Source organism: Choloepus didactylus, chromosome 1 (genome assembly GCF_015220235.1).
Source record: "Choloepus didactylus isolate mChoDid1 chromosome 1, mChoDid1.pri, whole genome shotgun sequence".
In the NCBI taxonomy this organism is placed as follows: Eukaryota; Metazoa; Chordata; class Mammalia; order Pilosa; family Megalonychidae; genus Choloepus; species Choloepus didactylus.
This window is the reverse complement of record NC_051307.1, coordinates 122,112,485-122,136,133: the sequence shown is the minus strand read 5'-3', so window position 1 is coordinate 122,136,133 and position 23,649 is coordinate 122,112,485. Positions and strand designations below refer to the sequence as shown.

The following is a 23,649-nucleotide window of genomic DNA, read 5'->3' as shown; positions in this document are numbered from 1 at the left end:
GACATGAAATATAAGCAGTGTGCTTATCTAAGATTATGAATTAAATAACAACATGCAGCATCTCTGTGGCTAGGTAAGAGATGGTTGAGTTGTTGTCATACCGAAAGTCTGGGATTCCTCAGTAAGGAAATCCCTTCAGCCTGCTCTTCAGTTTCCTAATATACATTCCATTTCCCAGGTCATAAAAATAAACAACCTAAGGATCTCAAGCTTCAAACAAAGGGCTAAAAATGTTTGCAAATATAAAGTTTATTTCTTGACTTTCAGGCAAATGTCACTACCTCCTAAGGGCTTTAAACTGGAATCCCACAGACTCATAGGAAATTAATATATGAAGAATTCATCTTCTTGATCACGGGGGTGAGGTTTTTCTGCACCCTAAAAAAACCTGCTAATGAAAAAGACTGACAATGCAAAGAACAGTCAAAGATTATTAGTTGAAAACTGTAGGCTTTCCAAGTATTCCCCTCTGCAAGAATAATTCAAAAGCATATATAATATTGGCATGAAATTTTTAATTCCATATTCCCAAAAGTAAGTGCCTTCCACAAGTTCTTTGAGGTCATAAAAGATGTACTGTGTGAAAAAGTTGCAGTTACCTTATGCAAATCTCTAAATCCTTCTGAACAACATTTTCAGGCATCCTCAAATTTTCCACACATAGTGTATGTTCTGTGTTTTTCCAAAAGAAACTTGTATTTAATACATCATTTTTCCAATATTTCTTTAATGTATGTGTCTCCCATTCATGAGAGCAGAGCTTCATCCCTGAGCACAGGGATCATGTCTGACTCCACTGAATCCTCACATCTAGCCCAGTGCCAGGCACATGGCAAGTGTCAATAAATATTTATTGAATGAATGAAAGAACCAGCATGAAAAAAACAAGAAGAAAGTAAACTGTCTCTTAAACATTTAAGCCAGTGATTGTGAAACCAGTGAATCACCTGAGGGCTTGTTAAAGCAGATGGCTGGGAGGCATCCCCAGTTTCTAAGAATTCAGTGGGTCACGGAGGCAGAAGCTCAAGAGATGATCCTGATGCTATTGATCGGAGGATCCCACTTTCAGGAGTTAAGCCTGTCAACCAGCTCTCAGAAAACCGTAACATGCAAGATAACATTTATTGGGAAACTACCATGCGCAGAAAGCTCTACTGCTTACTGGTTCTTGCGCCAAACAGTATCTGAATTAGCAACAGAGGATATGCAGGCAAAGGGACAATACTCAGACACGTGTCCAAAACACTGAGAAGCAGTTAGCACAAACTGAAGACATTTCATTTCTCCAATGCATTTTTTATGGTATATCCTACTGTGAAGTTTAATCTATTATTCTCAGATAGAAATTACTAAATGGCAATGCATATCCATTCTTCCCTGTACTACCATACTTCATTTCACTTACGAGAGCTTCATCTGAGGCCAGGGCACAAAAACATCCTGAAGGAGCCCATTTTAAAGCTTATTTATATTGCTTATATTTTAGCTTCTGTAAGGACCAGAGTGATAATCAATACTCAGCCCTTAGTGATCAGAAATCAAGCAGAGGCATCCATAAAGTACAGATATAATCTAATCCCTCCATCACACTGAACAAAATCGATGGAATCCCAAGCCCTAACATTCCCATCGTTGCATAGGTTTTTAAAGCTAGTTAGCATTAACTTTCAAATGCATCATTTTCTCATGACTCTGTTCTGGATTCCAGAGCATTTATATCCAGATTATAATCAGACAGGATATTTAATTAGGTAATGTCTGCAAGTACTTTGAAGATATAAAGTGCTCTATAAATGCTAAATATTATTATTATTGTTATTATTTAAATACAGCTTTCAATTATAGCTTACAACCCATTCCACCCACCACACTGATATAATTTGATTACAGGTGACTAAAAATACCTAAATGATGAAACCTTGTCCATATGAAGCTCAGGATTTTTACCCTAGGCATACATAATTCAGGCATTTTAAATGGAGGGTTAGTTTATAAAATCTAGTAAATCAAGGCAATTGGCCTCCTCAAGACTGACAACCATAAAGTTGTGTCAATTTTAATAGTCTCTTACAAACCAGGTGGGAAGTAGATTGTAGTTCAAAATACAGGACTCTCTACCTTTTTAACTCCCAGCTCTATCTTCCATTATCTCCATTTTAATCTTAAAATATCTATGTCCGTGTGAAAATCTGAATGCATAACTCAAGGTTTTGATTTTAATTATTATCAGGCAGATGAAGGTCTGAGAATGGCCCCTGCTACTCCGTAGTTTCTGGCTCATTCTGCTATCCTCTGTTACAATCAAAAGTTCAATGGTTTCCAATTCTTCGAAATTGGAAACCCTTGAACCTGATTCCACACATCTTCCAAACACACTTGTTGGGTGATTTTCCAAAGACTATAACAGATTCAATGCAAACATACCCTATACATGCTGTATAAAGAAATTACTATTAATCCCAAAATGGTTCATATTTTATGTTTTTAGGATTTTAGGCAAGGAAAAGAAACGAATTAGCACATTCTGAGCAGAACTTGATTATTTAAAAAAAAAAAATCACAAGTAAGAAATACCTTAGAAATAACTCTTAAAATGCTACTACGCTCATCAAAGAGAAATCAGGCCCAAAGCCAAAGGCTTCTGGGAAATCCGTGAAGATAATACATCAGATAATTCTGACATCACAAGATCCATAAATCAAATGTTGGCCGCCTGAGTCACTATGGGCAATGGCTTTGGGGCAAGTCCAACCTGGGCTTGGCCATTTAGTATCTCTATGACCTTGGGTAAATTATTTGATTTTTCTACACCTCAGTGTGTTCATCTGTAAGTGATACACACCTCAGAGGAAATTGTTGTGAGAATTAAATGAACTAATAAGAGTAATGATAGCTACTACTTACCTCGGTACTTAGTAAGGGCCAGACACTGTTTTCAGAACTGCACATTTTTAAGGGCTTTAATCCTGAACAACCCTATGAAGTAGACTCTATTATTATTTTCATTTTATAAATGAGGAAACCAGAGGACTAGCGATTAGGGGATTCATCCAAGATCACACAGATAGTAAGTGGCCAAACTGGGATTTTAAACCAGATAACCTGGACCTGGGTCTACACACTTAGCCACCACACCAGGGTGCCTCCTTAATATAAAGCAAGTGTAAAGACTGGCCCATAATAGGTGCTCAATGAGTGGCATGTATTGATACACCCTTCCACATTATCTCAAGGAGTACCTAAAAAGGTGAAAGTGACCCCTACTGTTTTTTACAGTGTCTCCAGGGAAAATGGGTCTCATCACAGCTCTCCCAAATAGTCCTGAACTTGTTTAGCAAGCTTCCAATAGTTGTACCTAACCTATTTACTAGTCTTCAACCTTTAACACCAAGAAACCTCATAGTATTCTAACATTCCCAGTTATAAGTGTTTCACTTAAGTACCTCATTTTAGAAACAGTGAATGCCCGGTGTTGGCCCAGATGTTGGGAAATAAGAACTCTCATTCACTGAGGGTGGAAATATCCATGGTTAACAACCTTTTTTGGAAGGGAAATTGACAATGTGAAGAGCCTTAGAAATCATTCAGACACTTTCATTCCAAATTCCCCTTCAAATAAAATATCTTAGAGAAACAGAGATATGCACCAACACTTGTGTTCAAAGATACTTATCAAAGCCCTAGTAACAAGAGTTGAAAAGTTGGAACTAATCTAATGCTCCATCAGCCATATTATGACACATCCCTGAAACAAAATGCAAAGCAGTCGTTAAAAACATATGATTGGAAATATGAACACTGACTGAATATCTGAAGAAGTTAAGAATTACATATTAATTATTTTTAGGCATGATAATAGTATTACGATTATGTATCTTTTAAGAGTCTTTATCTTTTAGAGATGCATGCTGAAATGCTGACAAAAGAGATTACATGATGCTTCAAAATAATATGAGAGGAAGTGGGTGGAGGTATAGATGAAACAAGATATGTTACAAGTAGATAATCTACTTTCCTTACAACAATCTTGTTGAAATATAATTCACATATCATAAAATTCACCCTCTAAAAGTATTTTTAGTATATTCACAGAGTTGTGCAACCATCATCACTATCTAATTTTAGGAAATAGCAGCTACTCCTATTCTCCCTTCCCCTCAGTCCCTGGCAACCAGTACTCTAATTTCTGCCTCTACAGGATTTGCCTATTCTGGACATTTTGTATAAATGGAAGCATGCACCATGTGGCCTTTTGTGATTGGCTTCTTTCATTTAGCACAACATTTTCAAGAATCATCCATGTTGTTGTCCTTCATTGGATCAGTACTTCATTCCTTTTTATGGCCGAGTAATATTCCACTGACGGATACTTGGGTTGTTTCCACTTTGAGACGTTTAACGAAAAATGCTACTAGGAACATTCATGTACAAGTTTTTGTGGGGACCTATGGTTTCTATTTTCGTGAGTATATACCTAGGAGTGAGATTGCTGGGTCTAATGAGAGACTACCAAACTGTTTTTCAAAGTGCTTGTACCATTTTACATTCCACCAGCAATGTATGAGGGTTCCAATGTTCTTTCTGTACTATACAAGTTTAAAGTTCCCCATGATAAAGAGGTTTTAAAACTACACCATAGAAAAACATTAATAATAAGAGGAAAATACTGATTATTAAGTTAAAAAAACAGGCTGCAGATAATATATGGTATGATCTTAATTTTTTAAAGCTACATGTCTAGTTATGCATAAAAAAAGATCACGAAGCTGTGCCGGTTTGAATGTATTATGCCCCCAAACGCCATTATCTTTGATGTAATCTTGTGTGTGCAGACCTATCAGTGTTAATTAGATTGTAATTCTTTGAGTGTTTCCATGGAATGTGCCCCACCCAACTGTGGGTGATAACTCTGATGAGATATTCCCATGGAGGCATGGCCCCACCCATTCAGGGTGGGCCTTGATCAGTGGAGCCATATAAATGACCTGACAAACAGAAGGAACTCAGTGCAGCTGCAGCTGAGAGTGACATCTTGAAGAGGAGCTACAGCCAAGAGGGACACTTTGAAGAAAGCACAGGAGCTGCAGATAACAGACAGTTTGAAGACGGCGGTTGAAAGCAGACTCTTGCTCCAGAGAAGCTAAGAGAGGACAAGTATCTCAAGTGCAACTAAGAGTAACACTTTTGAGGAACTGCAGCCTAGAGAGGAATGTCCTGGGAGAAAGCCATTTTGAAACCAGAACTTTGGAGCAGATGCCAGCCATGTGCCTTCCCAGCTAACAGAGGTTTTCCAGACACCATTGGCCATCCTCCAGTGAAGGTACCCGATTGCTGATGTGTTACCTTGGACACTTTATGGCCTTAAGATTGTAACTGTGTAACCAAATAAACCCCCTTTATAAAAGCCACTCCATCTCTGGTGTTTTGCATTCCAGCAGCATTAGCAAACTAGAATAGATTTTGGTACCAGGAGTGGGGTGCTTTTGCTGCTGAGTTTGCAAATACCAAACATGTTGGAATGGCTTTTTAAATGGATAAGAGGAAGATTCTGGAAGAATTGTGAGAAGCTCGATAAAAAAAGGCCTAAACTGCTTTGAAGAGACTGTTTGTGGAAATATGGACTTTAAAGATACTTCTGACGAGGCGTTGAGCACACTGAATAGGGTTGACATGGATAACCAATAGGACATTGCAGAAATGATGGTGTAACTTCTAAGGCAAGACCATATAAGACATTGTGGCTTCCACTGGCTCTCTTGCACCACTACTTGGGGGGAAAATCAACACCATGTCAAGAGAATGCTCAAGCAGTCCAAGCAGAGGCCCACAGGGGAGGAACTGAGGCCTCCTGCCAACAACCAGCACCACATGAGTGAACAGTCTTAGAAGCAGGACCTCCAGCCCCAGTCAAGCCTTTCAAAGACAGTTGCCTTTGCTGACATTTTGACTGCAACTTCATCAGAGACCCCAAGTTAGAAACACCCAGGCTAAGTCACTTCTGTATTCCTCACCCACAGAAACTGTGAGAGATAATAAATGATTATTGTTGCGTTAAGCCACTAAGTTTGGGGGTAATTTGTTATTCAGTAATAGATGAGTAACACAGGTAGGATATGACCTAAAACCTAAATAATGAAATGGAGCCGACTGATAATCTGGTAGTTGAGTTTTCTGTGCATGGGGAACTACAGAAAAAAGGTTGGCATGTTCACAAAACATAAAAGATCAGTGTAACTGGAGTGTAGTGAAGCAGAATAAGAATGATATGAAACAATTTCCTCCACCCAACCATTCACACCTTGAATATAGAGTCTACAAGAGTGTTATCCACAGCTCAGTCCCAACAACTAGTAGCACTCAATAAACATGTGCTGGAATGAATGAACAGATGAACAAAAGAATGAATGAATGCTATATTCCATATGCATTTCTTTCCCCATGGTTAATCAAATTTCACAAAATCAAAAAATATTAGCCTCTGCCCAAATTCGCATGCTGATGGCCAGAGCTCCTTCTACTACACTACAACAATCAAACAAATGTCAGTGTCATATATATATATAATGTATTGATCCATACTGCCAAAGTACTAACTTCACTGGTTAAAAATACAGCTCTTGAAAATCCATCCTTACTTCAGAGTCTGAACCAGAGTAGCAACAGCAACACTGCAAGGTAGTACATAGCACATCAGCCCTTACTCCCATTGCTCCATCTCCAAACACCAAATCCACATACTAAATTATAAATCAGAACCTAAAAATTAGAAACAATAAAACTCTTCTAAAAATGAGGAGGAGATATTATTTCCAATGGTAATTTCCAGCTCCTTGAGGTCCACAGTTCTCATACTTTGGTTTCCTTAAGACCTAGAATAAGAATCCATGGCTATTTAAATACCTTCAGTTCTACCTCTAGGAGATATCCTTGTATATCCCATGATTTATCACAGAAAAATGACAGCACTGGAAGTCACCTCCAGCATTTCCTTGCCCAAACCACTCATCAGAAAGTGTCACAGCCACACCATAACTCTGGACTCTTAACTCCCATCAGGGTACCTTTTACTCAAACTCACTCTCTCCCAAATCCTCTCTAGCCATTGTCAGTTCTATCAGTGGAACAATTTAACATCCCTGTCCAATAAGCAATCCAATAAATACAACCCTCCCACCCTTCTACTTTTAGTTGATAAAAATAGTAGGCATAAATGTTATCAGGATATACTGAAAGGTCTGAAACATCTTACACACACACACATACACACTGGCCTTGGAATCCTAATTCATCATATTTAAAATGTCTCAAAACTTAGAATATGGAGACAATGAAAGGAACATTTTCCATGGCAAGAAAATTCTAGAAACAGGGATTCCTACCCAGGACCAATTACTGTATTCTTCGTAATTGGTACTCCTGCAAATGAACTCTATGTAGCATCTCCTGGAGTTGTACTGTACATAAAAGGTGTCTCCCAGGGTTGTGCAATATAGAATATAATGTGATCAATACCGCTTGGAGGTGTGCTATCAGTATTGTCCCCACTTTTATGAAGTTTCTAGACCCTTTCTAGGCAATGCCACCTCCAGTCCTCTTAAAAGGGCTGTACAGTATATATTTTATCAATTCAATATACATTTATTGAGCCCCTGCTGTGTAAAATAACATGGTAGGGATACCCAAGTAAGTAAAGTAAAAGAGCTAGCTGTGTGGAAAGTTCTGAGATCATATATAGGTAGGAGGAATAACTCTTATCTCAGAGACATCAGGGACAATTCTGTAGGAAAGATGGCATTAGCAAGCTTAGTGTCAGGGTAGTAGTCATAGAAACAGAGAATAAGGTAAAGCGCCCCCTAAAGGGCAGCCTTGGGGAGAGGCAAGTTGTTCCTTCTCGCAGTATGAGTTTGTGAAGAACTGGCGGATAAAATTGCAGTGTGCTAATGCAGTGCACATCAAAATTGGTCAGAGGTCCAGCTGAATTATAGTGGGTCTTGCCACTGTGCTAAAAAGTTTAGACTTTAATCTGCAAATAGTGAGGAATCAGGGAAGGTCTTGATTAAGAAATAACCAGACTGAAACTGTGACTTAGGCAGATTAACATAACTGCAGAGTACAAGAAAGACTAGTGAGGAGAAGGCTGGAGGTAAAAATATAGAAGGTGGGTCCTGTCATAGGTGCTTTCCAGGTGAGAGTGGTACCCAGTGATTGTAGGAAGGAATGGAGATGAGGAGTCCACGCAACAGTAACAAGGGGAGAGTTTTAAGATTGGGGTGAAATGTGTTTTCGAGAATTTCAGGACACCCCTTGAGACAAGTGGAAACAGCCTGAGCATGTAAAAAGAAGTGGATTGAAAATCATCTTTCTCTAGAGGGAAATGAGCTTTCAACTAGAATGGAAGAAACTACAAGCGGAATTCATCCAACATTTTCTATTTAAGTCCTCCCTCTCTCTCCACTAGGAACCTTATATTTATATGCGCAGAATAACATTTCATTCAAAAAAAGATCACCAAGATTTTCTTGGAAGTCTCAGCGCACTGCTAACAAACCAGTTTAGGTCCTGTTGTCAGAGAGTTACTTCCCCCATAGAATGGAAGAGCCAATTTAGCCTTAAGGCATCTTTCAGACTCAAGTTATACCAAATTCTATCAGAAACATTGAATCAGAGACTGGTTGTGCAGTGGCTTAGCTGGGAATGGTAGCCACGATTCAATCAGAGTAGCTCGAAACTGGGTGGACTTTAGAACCGCTATCACCAAAAGAAGGAATGGCATCGAAACAAGGCAGCCACGGAAGATTAATTCCAGGACAGAGATAAAGAAAGAAGAAAGGGCCAACTGACAAGACTCAAAATTACAAGATTTCAAAGAACCTGACAGATAAGGGGGGGAAAATGTGATATGTCTATGAAGGGAAAGTGTTGGGTATTCTTTCATTAACAAAATATTCCATGGCCTCCTAAGTAGATAATTATGCAAACAGCAAACCATGACTTATATTAGCTTTTGTACTAAAGATTACTCGGGTTAATAATGAATATACTGAAAATGATTATGCATATTTCTCTGATGTTCTGATAACTACCAGTAAACCCTATTTACTGAAGTAATGTCATTGCAAAGAAAATACCTGCTTAATATCTCTGAAAAACAACAAATGTATGTAATGAAAAAAATGCCATGCTATTATCATTCAAGATACTTTTATCTTAATTTGTGCAATTTTACTAAAATCTCATTAAAGACCAAATTTAATTAAGTACACAAGGATAATGAATTAATTATGTTTCAAGATTTCTTTAAGCCCCTTGAGACCTCTGATCAGAAGGCTCTAAATACTGGACTACTGGTACATCATTTTAGATGCTTGCCCCCCCCCAAAAAAAACTTTGAAATGACCCAGACATGATTAATTTGTTTATATCTGAATAATGGTTAATCAATCCATTAAGAAGAGAAAAAGTTAAAAAAAAGAAAAGTTTTGATGAATAATGATGACACTGGTTTAGAAATAATGCTAATCTCCAAAAAAGCTTCTGTGCAGAGCTCACCTCATATGTAATGAACATTGGTTGATATCAGGGTAAAACTCAAACCAGCCATCAGAGAAACATATAAGGTCATATAGCACATAAAAGGCAAAAGACAGCTAACATCTGTTGATGTGCCATTAAAAGGAATCAGGACCTTCTGATATCTTCTTGTCTGGGTTATTTCATATTGGATACAATCACTGGGGTAAAATATTGGTGGAATCAAATTTCCCATAAAATTGTGTTTAATCATGTAAAAACATATTTGAATAGTGCTTTACGGTTTTCAAAGCATTGCCAGAAATACTTTGATTTCTGAGACCACCCCTGAGAGAAAGGCAAACACTTATGATCCATTTTTAAAGTTTTTAAAGAAAGTAAAGTTAAATGACTTACCCAAAGTCAGAGAACTAATAAGCCATGTACATAGAAGCCAGAAGCCTGTGATCACTCCGCTGCACTATCTCACCAATTCATGCATTCATTCATTCATTCAACTAACAGAGACTGTAGCCTCAGAGATGAGCAAAATTTAGCCCCTGCCGTCAAGGAGCTCACAATTTAGTGAGGAAGCAGAAAGAAAAGCCCACACCAATTTTAATACAAGTGTAAAAAATGGAGGGAAGGGGAGGAACGTAAGCCAGACCTCCAAAAGAAGCAAATTCTTGATTTCAATGTAGAATGAATCGGCTAAACTCAGAAGGGAGTTAAGAACGGGGAGAAAGACATGCATAATTCACCTAATTCTGTTCAAATAGAAAAATGTGTGCAAGTCCTAGCAGAAGTCGAGAGTATAAGGCCAGCAGAGGCCAAATCCTGGACTAGAATGCCTTACCCTGTGGATCAAGCCCAGAACAGGCAATGTACTCAGGTTCAGAAATATGCTAATCTCCAAAAAGCTTCTGGGTAGAGCTCACCTCACACATAATAAAGCACAGTGGTGGCAAATTTCATTTATTTTAGTAATGTGATATGAAGCAAGAATGACTCCAGCCCTGGATTTGAATGATTAGATTGTTTTCTAAAGCCTAGGTATGCATACACACATTTTCATACATCCACATGGACAGAAGTTTATATCCATAATACTATATATAATATCCATATCCACACAGATTACACAAAACATGCCTAGAACTCTATAAACTTCACATGAATAGACTGACCCCTTGGGCCACGTTCAGATGGAGAGAGGTTACCAGTGCAGGACAACCATCTGTTCTGGATGATTTAGACAGAGGAGGAATTGAAGAAGGGCAGGACAAGATGAATTTCAAAAGTACCTTAAAGCTCCCACCATTGTTCTATGTATCCCAAGTGCACTTGTAGGAAGCAGTTTCCCATTTCTCAATAAATAAAATTCTATGACCCTGGTGAAATTATTCCTCTCTGCCACTTTTTAAGCTCAGGCAGAAAATGTGTTATTGATTTCTGATTCAGCCACAAACCACATGACTTAGAGAAAAGAGCCCTGAATGAGGAGTCAGGAAACCCAGATTCTCTCCGCAGACACTCCCCACTCTCCCAATGTCTGTGTGACCTTGGGCAAGAGACTTCACCTCTCTGGGCTTCAGTTTGCCTTGTGTTAAATAAGAGGAGTGACTGAGTGCTCTACAGTTCCCTTCCAGCTCTGAATCCATGAAAACACTCCTCTATCTTCCCCCAAGACTTAGTTTATCTTTGTGACCTCTAAAAATCAGGACTAAGTAAACTGGATTCAGATCTATTTTCTAACTAAAGAAGATCCTGCTTCATCTCACTTTTTAAAACCATGCAAATCTTGCATAATTTAAATGATCACTGTTGTCACTGGTTGCTCTGGTTTAAGTTATGCATTGTTAATATTTGGGGAAAAATCAGACTGGGTCCAGTCTAGGATCACTGGCTGAGAACAATGAGCCCCCAAAGTGAGGATAAAGGCCTCTCCAGACAGGATCTGGTTTTAAGGCATTGACCCCAAGGTTTACAAAAAGAGCATTGATTGTGTACATTAAAGAGCCACAGAAACAGCAAGGGACTGGTAAAGCTGCAGCAAATTCTCCTAGAAGCCACTGACCTTGGCTGCATTTCAGGGGTCAGGCATTCCCCAGGAGGTTCTGGGCACACAGGCTTTTCTGAGGTCTTGCGGAACAAATGAGACTTCTCATCTAGCGGAGCCCACCTCTCCTAATTTGGAAAGACAGAGATAGTCTGCCCTCTGATTTGTGGAGATTACCTATGTGGCCTTTGGACCCTCTCCTGGCTTGTTTGCCCCACCCACCACAAGACTGTGGCTTACCCCCAGCATTGAGGGATGCAACTGTCACATCTACATTAAGTCTGCCAGCAAGCAGTTCACAATCGCCAGGGCTACTGCCCTCCCACTTTCCACAGAAAAACAGAGGCAGAGCACTAAGCTGGAAATCCAGGCAGGCCACAAAGAGCAATGTCAATGAATCATGGAAAGATACCTTCGCAAAAAAAAACAAATCTCACAAACTCAGGTATCCCAAGTGCGACCTGCACTCCTGCCTGGCCAGGTGAACCCTTGCTTGTTGCTCACAGCCTGCAGGCTCTGTGCTTGATGTCTCAGAAAACCTTCCCCAAGAAAAAGCCCAGGAGGACTCATCCAAACCCAACTTAAAATCACAAAAGAGCGCTTTCCATTACAGGAGTGATGTCTGAGATTCTGGCTCAGGAAAATCACAAGCCTTGCCCATTGTTCAGATCTCTTCCCCATTAACCATTTTCCCCACCCTGAAGTCTGAACCATCCATCCACCTGATTAACCCCGCAGCAGCAACTCCCGGTGCAGAAAGTAGGGCAAATGAGCACACACAGCCTGTAAAGCAGGAAACCACAGACTTGGCCAAAGCATCTACCCTGTAAAGAACCCTCCGTCTCCACCCACACCCTCACACCCCCAACTGCCCAGGGGGCAGCAGGTTCTGAACGTGGCATTTCGGCACCAGAGAAATAGGCAGCTTACTGTAATAACGTATGAATGAGTTTTTGCTGCCCAACTATAGGAACAGCCAGTTTCAATGGCATCTCTGTTCCTTCTCAACTGCTTGACTGCCTTGCTAAAACCTCCTCTTAGCCCGAAGGATTAGAGAGGGGGTGAAAGTTAGAAGAAAAAGGGGATGGATTCATGAGGCTAAAGAAAAAGTACCACTTTGGTAATAACGGGAGCTCTTTAAAATATCCGTGGAGACAGAGGCAATGTCAGAAGAACTACAGATTCAGGTAAATGGCCCCTGAATATGTCTAACAATATATTCCTTGGGAGGGCATGTGAACTTCAATGTTTCAGCCATCCTGCGTGTCCTTGTTGAGAGCCACTCATCAATTCGGTCTCACCGATCCTCCATGCATCAGGTATATGCAATGGCTTTTTTTTTTTTTTTTTTTTTTTGTTCAGAAGAGGAAGCCGCCGTCCATAAATCGGTGCCCAATCCTTCTCCTCAGACTCCCGCTGTTTTTGCCACCCCGACTCCTCACCCTATTCCCGGCAGGCAGCATCTAATTAAAATGGCAAGAAAGCTCTGCCCCCTTCCCCTAGGAGTGTATTGGGATTGGGAGTTGGGGGCGGGGAAGCACAGAGGCTGCGCTGGGATTCCTGGTATTCTTATCTCAAAACAACAGCAAAATGGATTCTATACCAATGATGTCTTAGTCAATACAATGAAACGGCGTCTGAGGCAATTCACGCGAAGGTAAACGCGAACCAGTGGGGTGCAGGGAGGGAGGTGCTCTACAAAGAACTGGCCATAGACACAAGGAAAACATACACACTCCCGGGAGTTCCGGTCTGACTGGGAAAAAGCATAAAATACATCCCTTTCACCTGCTGAAGTTCAGCCATAAAGCGGAACTGTCACAGCCACAAAGTCAGGAAGCACAAGCAGGGCTGAGTTAAAACCATAAAGAAAGGTGAGTGGCAGCCTGGCATTTACCAAAGCGCGGAGAGGGTGCCGGTGCTCAGAAGGAAGAAAGGGGGAGGGGAGTCAGTTGCCATCTACAAGACCAGCATAGCAATAACTGCCCCCTCGAAGCAGCAGGTTCGGCTTCGTGGGGACAGCCATGCACATAATGTCATCTTGCAGGTAGCTGCAAAACGTGGGGAGCCAGAGTCTTTTATTCATGCTGTTGATATTCTTTTTGCAGAAAGGGACACTCGGGTCTCGCGCCTTGGCACAAGACGAATGCCCTGGGTGTGTACGCGCGCGCCCACACACACTCACAACGATAAGTCTTTCATTTTAATGCTCTTACACCGGTCTAAGATGAAACTGGCATAAGCTCCACGCGCTCTCAGGGGAGCCTGAGCCACAGCCAAAGGAGGATAGGTACCACATAGTCCCTGCCACCGGACTCAGCCGGGAGCACCTTAGCAGCCCCCGAACCAAATCGAGAATCCAGGTTCCCTCCCCGTCGCATTCCCCTGCCTCTGCCCATCAGCCCCAACTCCAGTCCATGCACCGAGCCCACTCACCCTGACCGAAACCAGTGGAAAGAAATCAGAAAACGTGTTCTGCTCACCCTCAGAGCCGAGAGATCAATTTCATCCAGGCTGCGAGCTGGGGAGTCGCTCGCCATGTCTACTTCTTCGCGGGAGAAATGAACCAAAACCACACCGAAGCTTTTCCCCTGGCAATTTCACCTTAGTCTACTTCACTCGAGTCCTCATGCGGGTGTTGCACCAGAGGCCCCAGGCCCAGCCTCCCCCACCCACCCCAGCCCCACAACGTCCGCTCCCGATCCTCTGCACGTCTGTCCGCTGGGTCCGGGAGCCAACCTGCGCGGATCTCCAAGCCCGGAGCCGCGGTGCGTGTGGGCTGCGCGCCCTGATCGGCTAAGGGCGCTGGGGCTGCGTGGGTGTATTTAAATGGAACATGCTTCTTTGCTTGTGCGTGGATGGCGGCTGCATTGGCTGTTATAATGAGACACATCAACTCCTCCACTCAGCTTGGGGGTGGGGGTGGAGAACCATACAGAACTGTCTATCACCGCTTCCTGGGAGGAGTAAGGGGGAGGGAGGTGGAGGAGGCGTGGTCTCCGGCTGCGGAGAGGCCGCGCTTCCTGACCCGGTCCCTCCGCACCAGCATGGATGGGGGAGGGGCGCGCTCTCTTTCCGCCTTGGCTTTTGCAGGCTAATCCCGCTGGATCAGAAAGGCTGTTCCTGAACCCAGACGTGCTTATCCTGGGGACAAGGAGGCTTTATTTTTGTGTTCATTTCGTGCGCTGCAGCAAAATGGCCCGTTCAATCGCATACAGGGATTTCATCGCGGGTCTCAAGAGCTCTGGCGTTTAAAAAAGCCGGAGGAAACACAGAGCGACGGCCTCACTCCCCCATCATTTATTTGTGGTGCTGGAGTTACGCTGCGGGTGCAACCAGTTCATATAAGGACTTGTGTTCAGGAAAGGGGATCCGCCTCCAGCCGGCGAGCGGGTGGGGGAGAAGCGCGCGCACATAGCGCACCCACGCCTCGGCAGTTTGGCAGTTTGCATCGGCAATGGGGTCAGGTCCTCCCGCTGTCCCCAGGATCTGGTATGGCTGGTCCCTGGTGCTGTTCCCTCGCCGCTTCGGGGCTAGGAAGGTTTGCCAGAAGCGAAAACCTGGGAGATCCGAGCTCCTTCTTGGCATCGCCACACCCAGGACCTGCCCCTACCGCAGTTCCCAACGGAACGACCGAATTGAAACCAGAAGCTTGCTCTCAGGGTGCAGTTGCTTGGATGCTTCAGGTAACTGTCCAAAGGCAATACGGATTTAGGCAGCCAGGCTGCCCCAAGATCCTGCATTTCTTTTTCAGGCAGGGTTTCCGTGACTGACCTACCGGGATTGGTGGAGAAAGTTTGGCTAGCGGATAAAATGTAACAGACAGGATGTACGCGTGAGAACAATTTGACTTCACTCGCTTTCACATTTAAAGGCTGAATGTTTACAGTGATAATCATGACATTCTGTAATCAAGGGTGTGAAGTCACTTCCCCCAGCCCTGGTGCAAGTCCTTCGTCTCCGGCCTTCGCCACGAGAAATTAAAATACCCCCGAAGAAAACGCTAAAACTGAACTTTTTCCCAAAATACAGTAGTAGCTTTGCACGCATTCTCTGCATCCCTGTTAGGAAGAGAATTTCCTTCTGGCCAAGTGCATTGAGGGTTTTTGAAATCATGTAGTGTGAATATCAGCTTCAGAATACGGATTTTGAGTGAATGAATGGAAGCCAATACAGTTAGATCATCCCGACTGCAGACTTCAGAGGGCTTTTAAACACTCGATGTGTGTTGTACTGTTTTTGTTAATATTATATTTATTCCTAATCATAATGGATCGTTACTATGAAAATCGAAAATTGTTCTAAAATCTCTATGACCACAGCAGTTTTGTTTGGGAGCTTTTGCCTTTAAACGTTATTTTCAAACGTATTAACGTGTTATATTCAAAACACAGGTTGTGACGTCTCATTTTCTAACAAAGTCACTCAGTTCAGTGTAGTAAGTAAAGTGCAGTATGCCACTAGGCACTGTCGAAATGAAGTTAAAAAAAAAAAAACAATCATGTCTCATCTTCTCCCTTAATTTTCCCTTCTGTGTCCCCTTTTTTTACCCCTCATCTAAAAGACTAACATATTGACTCAGGTTGAAAGAAAATAATTAAAGATCAGATATTGAGATCTATAAACAGCACTATTTTTAAAACACCAAACCCCAGTAAAAAAGAAATGCAGTAAACGTGTTTTGGGGTTTTGTTTGTTTGTTTGTTGTTTTGTTTTTGTTTTTGTTTTTGTTTTTGTTTTTGTTTTCTCCATAAAGCGTCTTGATTTTGTTACCCAGCTTTATTCAAAATGTCACAAACCATTCGTTGAGTTGGGCATTAGTAAGCTGTTCAGAGCACAGCAGTATCATGATACTGGCATTAAATTCTATCCATGGATTTAGAATTTGATTAGGAAATTATATTTTCGGTGTAGTAAGGAGGTCCAGGGCCGCCTAGAAGCCTGAGAGGGGCTTGAGAGCCCCAGGAGGAGGCAGGGGTACTGGCTGCAGGAAATACCATAAAAGGAGGGATTACAATAGCAAAGGCACCTCCAGCTGGTAAGGAAAGGTGAGGAGGGGGAAACTCCAAACAAATGTGCTGCTAGAGGTAAAGTAAGGGTGGTGACAAAGCAGAGGCCAGATGAAGCAGAACTTTGCGTGCTCAAGTGAGGGCCTTGAACTTTATCCCCTAGGTCAAGTGTGTATGAAATTTCAGCCAATCCTGTACAACTTTTATAATGTCTTGCCAGGTCTGTGTACCACCTGTACTGTTTGCATTACTGAACTTTTTTTTTTAAATCAATACTTTACTTTTTTTCTTACATTAATTTAAAAGGAAACACAAATCACTACTGTAAATGGAAAGCTGGCAACACTTGGTAAAAAATAGAAAGGAACCATTAAAATAAACATAATGGAAAATAAAGGAATATTATTAAATTGGAGCTAGCTATCACTGCCTGCCCCAGGCTTTTAGGCTGAGGCCTGCTCTTACTTTGTTGAAGGAGAGATTGATTAATAAATGCTGGAAAAGGCATTCAAGACATGGACCAAAGTGAGATTTTCCTTTTTGGTGTAATCTGAAGGACTGAGAGAATTTACATCATTTATGTACAGTTTCAAAGCTTGCAGAAAAATACTATATGCTGTTTATGTCCATATATATATGTTGTAAACTATAGAAAGCATAGACACAGGCAGAAAGGATACAGATCAACCTCAGGACAGTGAGAAGGGAAAAAGGAATGGGAAGGCACTATGGAGGTTTCAATAGACCTCAAGCAAATATGACAAAATGTTTGGAATTGTTAGGATAGTTGGTAATCAGACTTCATGATACTGTTCTCTGTATCTTTCTTTATATTTGAAATATCTTTATATTTTTAAAAATATTTCTTAAAAAGAAAGAGAATCCCAAAGGGGATTATGTTCTCCCTTTTAGGTTCAATATCATTTAATGTCAAATCATGCACCACCTAAAATCACACTGGAAATCAGAAGTACTGCTTGTGCTCCTTCCAAAAGCATACCCCCTACATCTTCTATAATCCCCAAAATCCCTGAGTATAATAAAAAAGATATTTTTGAAAATTCATTAGAGTTTTAGAAGACAAAAAATGCAGCATCAGTAGTCCGGCGATTCAGAGAACTTCCTAGGTTATATAAAGTAGGCAAGCCTGGTTTACCAGTGGAGCCACAATCCATAACTGTAGGGGGTTGAACTAAAGTAAGAGTTTCAGGAGCTTCAAGCTTAGAGGCAATGGATATAAGAAGAAAGCACATTCACTTGGGTGAGTAACTAAAGAATTCCAATAACTCATTCTCTCATTCATTCAACAAATATATAGATCACTTACTCGGCAAGATACAGTTCTAGGCCATAGAGATAAAGCATTTTGTTGGGGATTGTCTTAGTTTCTCAGCTGCTATGATATATACCACACACTGGGTGGGCTTAACAATGAGAATTTACTGTCTCACAGTTTCATAAGCTGGAAGGCTGGCTTCTCCCGGGGTAGGTAGTCATCTGGCAGGTTGGCAATCCTTGGGGTGCCTTGGCTTTCCCATCACATGACAGCGTTTCTTCTGAATTCCACCTGAATCCTGTATTTCAGCTTCTGGCTTCCAGCTCCTCCATTCTGGCTCCTCTCCATGATTTCTGTTTTATGAAACCTCCAGTAACAGGATTAAGACCCATCCTGATATGGGTAGACACACCTTAGCTAAAAATAACATCTTCAAAAGGTCCTTTTTACAATGGGTTCACATCTACAGGAATGGGATTAAGATTAAGAACATGTTTTTATCTGGGGTACGTAATTCAATCTACATGTATTGAATCATGCTCCCCAGAAAAGACACGTTAATTCTTATTCCTGTGGGTGTGGACCCAATTGTAAAAAGTACCTTTGAAGATGTTATTGTTTGTTAAGGTGTTTTCTCATTCACGAATAGGAACTTCGAAGATCTATTTAGATGAGGCCAAATTGAATCAGACTGGGCCTTAATTCATATGATTGGAGTCATTATAAGCAGAGAAAATTTGGACACAGTCAGTCAGTAAAAGTCAGAAGTCAACAGAAATCAGAGGAGCAGACATGAAGAGAGAGAGATCGCCATGTGATGAAAGATTACCAGAATGCTGCAGAATGCAGGAAAAAGCAAGCCCTGCCAATACCTTGATGTTTTGACTTCTAGCCTCCAGAACCATGAAGCAATAAATTCTTGTTGTTCAAGTTAACCAGATAGCATTTGTCATAGCAGCCCTGGCAAACTAAGACACCTTGGATAACACAGAGTCCTTGCTTTCCAGAGGCAAAAAATAAATTTGTAAATAAATCATCAGTAACTAAGATTATATTAGGTAGTGGCACGTGGCATGAAGAACATTAAGCATGGTAATAAGACTCAGCAGGTAGACATGTCCACCCCTGGCCTCTGTACACACCCTCCATGAGTGTGGGTGCTTGAGACAAAGAAGCAGAGTAGCACCCCATGGAATTGCTCACCAATTACCAAGAAAATGAGACCACACCACACACAGAAGGTAAACTTACCGGCATGCCGTGCCCTGCATCATGTCCTGTTCTGTCCCCCTTCCCACCACAATCAGCAAAGCAAGCCCCAAAATAAGAATTGGTACCACAGAGAGGCAAATGAGGGCTCCAAACACTCAGAAAAGCAGACAACCCAGAATCACAAACTAGTGTGTGGAAAACTATTACTATGAAAGAGTAACACCAACTTCAATAAATAAATAGAATGAACACCCGAAGCTATTGTTAATGGAGCAAAAAAGTTTTAAATTAAACAATTTTTATCCTCAGGATTTTACATTCATAAAACAAAAAGGCCATTATGAAAATGAAACAATTAGAGGATTAACTAAAAATATATTTATTGAAATAAAAAAATGAATAAATATCTCAAACAATAATAGGTAATTCTGTGTTGCTGATACTGTTCTAAGCACAAGTGTATTAATGCATTTAATCTTTATAATCTTATGAAGTAGGCAATATTATTAGCATTTCCATTTTATAGATTAATAAGTTGAAGACTAGAGAGGTAAATTAATTTATCCAGGGTAACACAGTAATAAATGGTGGAACCAGGATTTGAACTCAGCCTCTTAATCACCATCCTATACTAACTCAGGCAGAATGCATATAACTAAAGAGTGAATTAGTAAACTAAAAGATTGGGCCCATTTTTCTCCCAAATTACAGGAAACTGATAAAGCAATGAAAGAAAAGTTAAGTAACTTAGAGAATAAATCCAGAACTTCTAACATTTATCTAGTAGGGGATACAAAGAATGGATGGGAGGAAATAATCAAAGAAATGATAGAAAATGTACCAGTATCTCCAGGATAAAAGCATTCATCTAGTTCTGAGCCAAATGCATAAGTAAAAAAATGCCACACTTGAGCACATAGTGATGGAATTTCAGAGTATCAAGGTTAAAAAGAATATCCTAACCAGGTTACCTATTTCTCACCAGCAACAAAGGATGTTAGTAGAGAATGGAACAAGATATTCTAAGGGAATTGATTTTAACCCAGAATTCTCTACCCAGCTAAACTAACATTTTATAAAGAGTACAAAATAATGGCAGATACTTTCAGGTATATAAGGATTCAAAAAGTTGATCAGCTTCAGACCGTCTCTTAAATTATTAGAAAATGTAGTCCACCAAAAAGAAAAGTGATTCCATAAAGAAGAAGATGTAGGTCACAAAGGACAATGGTAAGCAATGGTAGCAAACCTGTTTATTACCCTTTGAAGCCATTCTCTTTTTTTCTTACTGGCAAAACCCTGAATTTGAGAATTTACCCTCCTATGTGTTTAAAGAATATGGACTTTCTCCAACCCCAGAGGGATACTGAATATTTACTTGTCTAAACTCAATATAGTAATGCTCTTCTTTTTCCTAATGATTGGTTTAGGCAAGAACATATCATGCAACACTGACCAAGGAGAAGTTTAAGAGAAGTTTGGTAGGAGTAATAGGAAAGGTTTTCCTCTTTGAGAATTCAAAAGAAAGAAAGAAAAAAAAAAGAAAAGAAAAGAAAGAAAGGAATCGGCCAGGAGACATAGCCTACCAGTGATGATAACCATCCTCCAAGATGGTGCCCCTAAGCCTGGTTTTCTGGTGTTCATACCCTTGTGGAGCAACCTCCCGCATACAAGAGAACATATGCAATGGTGTGCAACTCCCAAAACATAAGAGCATTTCAGTTTTCCCCTTACTCGCTTGGATTACTTGCTCTGAGGCAGGGTTTCTCAATCTTGGCACTATTGACATTTCGGGCCTGATAATTCATATTGTGGTGGGCTTTCCTTTGCTTTGTAGGATGTTTAGCAGCATCCCTTGTCTTCACCCACTAGATGCCAATAGCACCAACCCCACCCCCACTTGTGACAACCAAAAATGTCCCCAGAGATTACCAGACATCCCCTAGCAAGCAAAATTGCCCCAAGTTGAGAACCACTAATTCAGGGAAAGACAACTTCTGTGACCCGAGGACATTCAAGTAACTTTCCAGTCATGTGAGTGAGCTAACTTGAAGTGGATTCTCCAGCCCCAGGCAAGTCGTCACAGGACTGCAGCCCCAGCTGATGCTGACTACCAACTCATAAGAGACCTCAAGCCAGAACCACCAAGCTGCTCTCAAATCCCTGACTCACGGAAACCAAGAAATAAACACTGTTGTTATTTTAACCCACTTTATATGTCATGCAACAATAGATAACTAATGCACCGCCTTTAGACAGAGTTGTGTGAGGATATAAAAGCTGGAACTATAGCAGTTCTCTACCAACTAGGCGGGGATGACCTTGAGAGTGAAAGCAAAAGAATGAAAAGCACCTGGATTATTAATGATGTCATTGAGCCCCTAAAGTAACTAATCCTTCCAGCAGATGACTCAAATGAGCTCAAACCCATCCTTCTCAAATCATGCCTCATGATTGTTCTCTTTTCCAATGTTCTTAGAATATGAGCACCTCTGTAGATGAAATCCCAGTCTGCAAACCCTCTGCAATTTAGGAAGAAAACTCCTTTGAGATCTTTTATTTTTAACTCTTATTTTGAAGAATTCCAAACATATGTGAAAGTAGGCACATCTAACTCACTTATGCATATCACTAGCTTCAACAGCCAACAACATGTAACCATACCTTTGTTTTTAATTGAGGTAGAATTCACTAACATAAAATTAGCCATTTTAAAGTGTGCAATTCAGTGGTATTTCGTGCAGTTATAATGTTAATGTTGTACACCCGTCATTTCCATCTAGTTCCAATCCATTCTCATGATCCCAAAAGGAATCTCCTACTCCTTAAATAGTAACTCACCACCATGCTTATTTTTGTCTATCCCTCCTCCCTTTCCCTTTTTTTTTAAAATCTTTGTTAAGTATTTTCAATCAAATCCTTGACATCATGTGATTTCACCTCTAAATATTTCAATATATATCTCAAAAAAAGGGTGGGGAAGAATTAACATCAATCCTTCTCAAACCCTTCCGAAAAACTGAAGAGGAGGGAAGGCTTCTTAACTCATTCTATGAGGTGAGCTTTATCCTGACACCAAAGCCAAAGGCATTACAAAAAAAGAAAACTAAAGGCCAATATCCTTTATGAATATAGATGCCAAAATCCCCAATAGAATACTAGCAAACTGAATTCAGCAGCATATTAAGAGGATTATACACCATGACACAAGGAGGCCACTATCAACAGAACATGGACCTTGCCTTGTTTCTTTTTTTTTAATTCAGTTTTACTGAGATATATTCACACATCATACAGTCATCCATGGTGTACAATCAACTGTTCATAATACCATCAGATAGTTGTGCATTCATCACGCCAATCTATTTTTTGAACATTTTCTTTATACCAGAAAAAGTAAAAATAAGAATAAAAAATAAAAGTAGAAAAGAACACACAAATCATCCCCCCACCCTATTTTTCATTTAGTTTTTGTCCCCATTTTTCTACTCATCCATCCATTGACTTAATAAATGGAGTGTGATCCACAAGGTTTTCACAATCACAGTCACCCCTTGTAAGCTACATTGTTATACAATCGTTTTCAAGAGTCAAGGCAACTGGGTTGCAGTTTGATAGTTTCAGGTATTTACTTCTAGCTATTCCAGTACATTAAAACCTAAAAAGCGTTATCTAACAAGTGTGTAAGAGTACCCACCTGAGCGACCTCTCAACTCCATTTGGGATCTCTCAGCCACTGAAACTTTATTTCATTTCATTTCACATCCCCCTTTTGGTCAAGAAGATGTTCTCAATCCCACGACGCTGGATCCAGATTCATCCTCGGAAGTCATATTTTGCATTACTAGGGAGATTTATACCCCTGGGAGTCAGGTCCCACGCAGTGGGGAGGGCAGTGAGTTCACCTGCCAAGATGGGTTAGCTGGAGAGAGAGGGCCTCATCTGAGCAACAAAGAGGTACTCAGGGGAAACTCTTAGGCATAATTATAAGCAGATTTGTTTTGTTTCTTTAAGAGAGGATATTGTGTCGGTGGCAAGGCCTCCAGACTTGGTTGGGAAGGCCATTTGCAGTCATACGATATGGTGGGAAAGTCTACAGGTTTGGTGGCAGAAGACCTAGATTCTACAAGTTAGTCTTTCAATACATTGAGAAAATCACTTTGAGGAGACAAGGATAGGGTTAGTATTAAGGTAGGAACTCATAGTGCAAGGAGCTCTACAATAGTATCATTTGCACTTTACAGATTTGGAAACTGAGAATTAGAGAGGCTAAATAATACATCCTAAGTAATATTCAGCGTATAAATATTCAGCTAGGCTTCAATACCAGGCTTGTCTGAATCTAAAACTCAGGCATTTTTTCGTTTGTTTGTTTGTTTTCTAGTTACAACTGGTCATCTTCTAATTCTGCATAGAACCTCTCAGGAGGGGTTGATCCCAGCCATGTGGGGGTCAGGGGTACCTTGGGCCCTATTAGCTTTATATATGCAACTTCTTAAAACTAGGCTGCAAAAATATTTGAAATCCACTGTATTTAAGTCTGCTGCTCAGTTTCCACTTCTATAAGAGAGGTGTAGTGATAA

General features: G+C 40.7%; 1 protein-coding gene across 7 annotated transcripts in view; it reads right to left on the bottom strand.

Moving 5' to 3' along the window:
• Positions 1-14,458, bottom strand: part of TNIK (TRAF2 and NCK interacting kinase) — a 433,418-nt gene extending 418,960 nt beyond the window's left edge. For 2 of the 7 annotated variants that reach the window (XM_037840750.1, XM_037840775.1), the window contains exon 1: positions 14,053-14,458. In XM_037840750.1, the coding sequence (XP_037696678.1) occupies positions 14,053-14,109 (57 nt within the window). In that variant the 5' untranslated portion in view covers positions 14,110-14,458. Of the gene's footprint in view, positions 1-11,587; positions 11,698-14,052 lie in introns of all 7 variants that reach the window. The other 5 variants (XM_037840728.1, XM_037840740.1, XM_037840735.1 and 2 more) reach the window with 3 other exon arrangements.
• Between the last annotated feature and the right edge of the window lie 9,191 nt (positions 14,459-23,649).